At 48.0% G+C, this 6,326-nt stretch overlaps 1 protein-coding gene across 4 annotated transcripts in view; it reads left to right on the top strand.

Annotated features, from left to right (window-relative positions):
• Nucleotides 1-2,136: 2,136 nt before the first annotated feature.
• Nucleotides 2,137-6,326, top strand: part of STAC (SH3 and cysteine rich domain) — a 148,303-nt gene continuing 144,113 nt past the window's right edge. For 2 of the 4 annotated variants that reach the window (XM_077865875.1, XM_077865874.1), the window contains exon 1: nucleotides 2,137-2,408. In XM_077865875.1, the coding sequence (XP_077722001.1) occupies nucleotides 2,298-2,408 (111 nt within the window). In that variant the 5' untranslated portion in view covers nucleotides 2,137-2,297. The remainder of the gene's footprint in view (nucleotides 2,409-6,326) is intronic. The other 2 variants (XM_077865877.1, XM_077865876.1) reach the window with 1 other exon arrangement.

Below are 6,326 nucleotides of genomic sequence, written 5' to 3'. Positions count from 1 at the left end.
CTTGTATTTAAGTCACAATGTGCTTGTCCACCAAGATTGGAATTGTCTATTTAACCCTGGGGGGGCTTCATTTCCTCAGAAGATCCTTCTCTGGCCATACACTTATTAGTCCTTACATTGTGCATACTCATTAGATTCCTATACTTTTATTTGCCACAGTTCATAAAATCTCTGTGAATGTGTCTGTGTCTGTGTGATTTAATTAATATCTATCTCTGTCTCTCACCAGGCTCTCCATTCCAGCACAAAGTCTGAAGCTATCTATGTTTTCTGTCATTCTATCATTTCTATCATTCTTTTCTAGCACAATGTCTGGTACAGAATAGATGCTTGATAAAGATGTGTTGAAACTGTTGCCCCTGTCATTATGTGCTCTGGTTGTAGCTATGGTAATTTTGGCTGTTAGAATTTTGTATCCACTAAGCAATTAGGAATTAGGTTTTGAGGAGGAAAGAGCTGTGGCCATTGGGTTTAAACAATCTGGCCAGGTCAAATGAGAAGGTAAGGGCCACTAGGGTATTTGGAGCTTTCTGAGAGCCAAATGCCCATTAAGAGCCTGGCACTTAGAACAGGAGCTTTCAACTGATGTCCAGGATAGAAAGAGTAATAGGTTCTTTCCAAAGGACATGAGCTAAGGCAAACATGCAGGACTAGATATGTAATTCATGGAGTCCAGTCCAAAATGAAAACGCAGGGCCCTTTGTTCAAATATTATTAAGAATTTCAAACAGAGCCATGAATATAGAGAGTTGGTGGTTGCCATAAATACAAACTGGTGGTTGTCAGAGGGGAGAGAGTTGGGATGATGGGCAAAAAGGGTGAAGGGGAGTGAGGAGGACAGGCTTCCAGTTATGGAGTGACTAAGTCACAGGGATGAAAGATACAGCACAGGGAATACAGTCAGCGGTATTGTAATAGCATTGCATCGTGACAGATGGTAGCGACACTTGTGGTGAGCAGAGCATAATGAATAGAGATGTGGAATCACTATGTTGTACGCCTGAAACCAATGTAACATTGCATATCAACTAAACTACAATTGAAAAAAAAAAAACTTAAAAGAATTTCAAGATGGTGACAGAAGAGGATCAAACCAAGTACAGGTCCTGTGTGAGACTGCACAGGTTACATACTCATGAAGCTGGCCTTGAAAAACGTACAGTTAATCAGGAAAATCTGGAACATAAGGTTGTAACGTTCTGTTAGACAAGGGAGAGAGTATTTGTTATTTATGAAGAATAAGATCTTTTAAATATCCAGATCGATTTCCTTTCCCTGCACACTGAGGTTGTGTCTTCAGAAAATAACGGCTCGTTCCGTCCCTTTATCTCCATGTCTGCAAAGGTTCTATTCGGGCTGACCGGCCTGCCCCTCCGTGAGCAGCCCTGAACTCCTCGCTGTACAGCAGCACCCAGCTGGCCCTTCAGCCATGCAGAGCCGCCCACCATCTGAGGCTTCCGCGTCCAAAGGGCATGGATTTTGAGGCCAAGATGGGTTGCAATCCCAGCTCCACTGTTTCTACAGTTCAATGACTTACAGTAAGTGACTTAGCCTTCCTAGAATCTCGGTTTCCTCATCTATAAAATGTAAGCGATGCTGCCCAGCCCAAGAGGCTGGCCGTGAGGATTAAACGTGGTCAAAAGCATAGCGGGCTCAGCACAAAAACAGGGACAGAGCCTCGTTGCATCTTGCCTCTGCTTTAGTCCAAAGCTGAACGGGGGAGCGCGGAGCGCTTCCAAGCAGGGGAACCCCAGCTCTCCCTGCTCTCCGTCACTGAGCCCTATAAATAGCTTAGCTAAGTCACTGTCTCCCTTGGAGTCGCTGTTCCTTAGGGGGAGCAGCGAGGGAGGTGCTGCAGGTGGTCCCTCCTGGCTGAACCCCGCCGGGGTTTTCTCTTCCTCCCACGGCGCCTCCTGGGAACCCCCGGCCGAGGCGGAGGCTGCGAGCGGGCGGCGGAGGCGCAGCCCCCAGGGCCGGACCCCCGCGCCCCCCGCCCGCCCCCGCCCTCGCCCTCGCCTCCCCTCCCGGCGGCGGCCGCGCAGCCCCGCCCCGCCCCGCCCCGCCCCGCCCCGCCTCCCCCGCGGCCCGCGAGCGCTCCGGAGCCGCCGGTCCGCCGCCGCCTGCCAGTCCCGCCCGCGCTCCGGCCGGCGAGGGGCGGCGGCGAGGCCGAGGGAGGGCGCGCGGGCGGCGGGGAAAGGATGGGAGCCCCTGGGACCCGCGGCTGAGCCAGCCCGAGCGGCGGGAAGGCCAGCGTCGCGGTTCCCCCCGGAGCCCCACACCGGTCCCGCTCCGCCACGATGATCCCGCCGAGCGGCGCCCGCGAGGACGGCGTGGACGGGCTGCCCCAGGAGGCGCCGAGCGCCCAGCAGCCGCCCTCTCCGGCATCCGCCGGCAGCCAGGAATCCAAGGTACTGCGCACACTTGCCCCAAGAACCGGGAGCTCACTTTCCTCCTGCCCTTCTCCCCCCACCTTCCTGCCCCCCCAGCACTGGCGCCGGCGCAGGCGGGAGAGACGTGCTCCGGGTTGGCCCCGGCGCCCCCGAACCCCGAAGGTCGGGCAGGACTCGCGGTAAAGCTGCTGGACCGCGTAGCGTGGACCCAGCCTGCTGCCCACGCAGACCCGAGGCTGCGCCGGCTTCTCCCCGCGGGCGCGCGCTGCGAGTGCGCACCCCCGGGCTCAGGCACTGCTCTCCCGGGCGGCCGGTGGCTGCTTGTGAGCTTTCAACCCGCGGGTGCCCAGAGCACGTGCAGGTGCCAGGCGGCTTCTGGAGGATGAAGTGTGGTAGCGATGGATACACCCCCAGAAAAGCCAGCCACTTGTGGCCAGCAAAGCGATGTCCGTATCACAGAGGTCCCCGAGACTCTGCTTTATTAACGGGCTCACCCCTGGCTTCAGAAGAGCTAAGCAAAGGGAAGAGCCGCATTCGTGAGAAAGTTGAGGTTCCTCTCGTGGAAGTTAACACTTGGAGAACTTACCCTTGCTTTTCTGAGTTACACCAACACGCATACACAAAGCCAGCCTCGCAGCACTTCTCCTGCCACCGCTCCACGTCCTCTAAAGCTCTTGTGGGTTCCAGGCACATGTTTGGAAATCTTGAAAGAAGGTCGAGTAAATTGTGGCTGCTCGCAGTGACATGCTGAATGGCCTCTTAGCCTGGGGTGAAAATCATGAGATGGAGTTGGTGGTTATATGGATTTTTTTAAGTGCAGGGCCCCTGGCTCTTTATACAGAGATCCTTGTGAATTCCCCAGGCATCTTTGGAATGCCAGCAGTTCCTGTATGGGAGGGAACAGGAGGGGGGTGCCAGTTTGGAGGGCAGGTGAGATGGAGGAAAGAAAAGCCCCCTCCCTCTATCCGTTTACATCCATCCTTAGAAGCCATCGCCAAAGCAGCAAGGATCAAAATCACAGCTAAGTGGCTCTTAGTTTAAGTGATGATGGGCACTGTACACATCCCAGCCTATGGAAGTTAACCATCAAAAAGAGCTTTGTCTTGTCTTTATTTTACCTTTTTTTTTTTTTTCCTGATAAGTGTCTGATCTGGGGCATGTATGTTAACTTTTCTAAAACTCAGTTGGAAATGGGGGCAGAAGCCTCTCCTTCCAGAATTCTGTGAAGAATACGTGAAATGACCCAGTGCAATGTAAGGACTCAATCAGTGTTTACCCTTCTCCTTCCCTTTTTTTTTTTTTTTTTTTTTGGTGTGTGTGTGTGTGTGTGTGTGTGTGTTTTATTGGAGTTCAATTTGCCAACATATAGCATAACACCCAGTGCTCATCCCATCAAGTGCCCCCCTCAGTGCCCATCACCCAGTCACCCCCACCCCCCACCCACCTCCCTTTCTACCACCCCTTGTTCCTTTCCCAGAGTTAGGAGTCTTCTCCTTCCCGAGATAAAGGGGATCCACCCTACCACAGATAATCCACTCCAAAGCTGTCTCATAACCTGCACACTCATACCACCTCTCCTCCAACTAGAAGTTTCTGGTCATCTCATCATTGTCTATCATTGACCACCAGCCACCTAAGGGGTATGGGTTAGTGACCATTTCAAAGATGATCTAGTGGACTGTAAATGAAAGTAGCAAAACTAGTGAGTGAAACTGGTACTAAACTTTTTGAATTGGGCTTGTTGCTCTGCAGTAGGTGTGTTCTGGAAAGGGCTTAGCATTTGCAAATACAGAGGCATGATTTAAACACACTATATGGGTTTGCTATTTATAGATATCCTGATGCAAATTCTTTGGCAGAGCAAAAACTACATATGTAATACCCATAATTATCCACTGATTTATCTGACTATGGTTTCAAATTTGTACATGCCAATTTTTCTCAAAGTGGTCTACATGCCTAAAGTGTGTGTTCAGAAATCTGCCATGGCTTAGGTATTCTTAATCAGTGGAGGTGGGCTGGAGGGTGAGGGGTGGGCCATGAAGCCCAGGAAATTGAATGCAAAATAGTGTGCCTGGATGTGAATTTTTATGGCATAGCATTGGTGATATTCTCAAAGGGCTCCAAGCATCTCAAAAAGGCCCAGCTGCTGGTATGGAGGAATATGTAGTAGGGGGGTGGGAGGGCATGAAACAGGAAAAGAAGAAGGCTCTATTTATTCCACACCAGGAATGCCAGATCTGAAGCTCACTGCTTAATAGGGATCTTCCATCCTGAAGATGAGACCATAGTAAAGAAAGTGTGCACAAGGCATTAGTGTATTCCACCTCACTCCTCTGACATGGTCTGGTTGTGAAAATACCACATGGGTTATGCCTCTCTGAGCACTAAACTTTGTTAAGAAAGACTTTTAAAATTACCTTCTAAAAGACTTTTATTCTCTGATTATAAGGGTAATACTCTTTGTAGAAATTTGAAAAAGCCCAGGCAAAAATAAAGGGGGGGAAATGATCCATTGGCTCACAATCCAGAGTCAACTACTGATAACATTTTGATCTGTATCGTACATCTTTTTTGTAAGATCTATTTTTATATTTACATAGTTGAAGGAACTCTGGTCACCATCTACTGAAAGTGTGCTTGCTGTATGTCAGGTATGACTTGATTCTTCACAGTAATCCTATGAGGGCAATTGCCTGTGTCTTTGATTTTATGAATAAGGAAGTAGAAGCTCAGAAAAGTTGGTGACTTGCCCAAGATCACATAGCTAGTTTGTTCAGCTAGGACAGAGCCCTGGGCAGCAGAGCTTGGGTGCCCAGCCCTTTATCTGTCATGTTTGTGTGCTGTTTCACTCTCTTCTGGTTCCCCTAACATCCCAACCAAGTATTTCACAGGTCACTCAAAGTCATTTACAGCAGTATTTTGGTCTTTTCTTAAGAAATCTTTGAAAACAAATTGAGCCACATGTGAAATGACTAAAGACCAATATTTGTGTAGATTCTTTGTGTTTGATTTTGCTACTCTTCCTCCAAAAATATATTTATGGAAAGAATTAAGTCTACATCACAGAAATATCTGAAAAAGGGAGCTACAATAAACCCTTTAGTCCAGAGAGTCCATTAGGAGAAAAGGAAGATGGTTCATTGCCCATAACATGTTTCCAGAAGTCCATTTCCTTTGCAGATTCTTTGGAATGCTACATCATAGATTATTAGAGTTGGAAACAGTAGAGATCATCTACTCTACTCAGAGTATTTTTTAAATTATGGCTGATTTCTATTGTGTAAATTTATTTTAGTACGGAGAATTTCAACATACACAAAAGTAGAGAAAACAGTATAGAGAACAGTCATGGAACTAAACACCTGGTTTCACCAATGATCAATTCATGGGTGATCTTGTTTCATCTGTTATCCCCCACTACCACCACCATCCCTCCTCAAATACACTGGATCATTTTAAAGCAAATTCCAGACATCAAATGATTTCATCCATAAATATTTCAGGTTGCATCTCTAAAAGATAAGGGCTTTTTTTGGCAAGCATGACTACAGTTCCATTATCACATATGTACTCCAGCTGTTTTCAGTCAAGGGTCAGTATATTCTCTGGGGGTCCATGAACCGTCTTTGGAAGATCCACAAACAACCAGAATGAGCATTCAAAATTGTGCAGTTACATGCAGATGTGCAACATCTGGGGAAGGGATCCATAGCTTATATCAGATCGATAAAGCATCTATAGCCCTCAAAGTTCACTTAAATGTCTTCTCTTTTCTCTCTTGAGGAAATCAAAGCCAAGAGAGAGGCAATAACTTGTCTAAAATCACACAGATTGTTAGTGGCAGTACTTCTATTTAAGAACACTCTCTTGGACATTGGATACCACCCTACAATTTCCTCAGGGCATGTTCCTGTAAACAGAAGTAGTAATGTA

This window comes from Canis aureus, chromosome 22, assembly GCF_053574225.1.
Source record: "Canis aureus isolate CA01 chromosome 22, VMU_Caureus_v.1.0, whole genome shotgun sequence".
In the NCBI taxonomy this organism is placed as follows: Eukaryota; Metazoa; Chordata; class Mammalia; order Carnivora; family Canidae; genus Canis; species Canis aureus.
The sequence above is the reverse complement of the archived record's forward strand: the minus strand, read 5'-3'. Positions and strand labels throughout refer to the sequence as shown.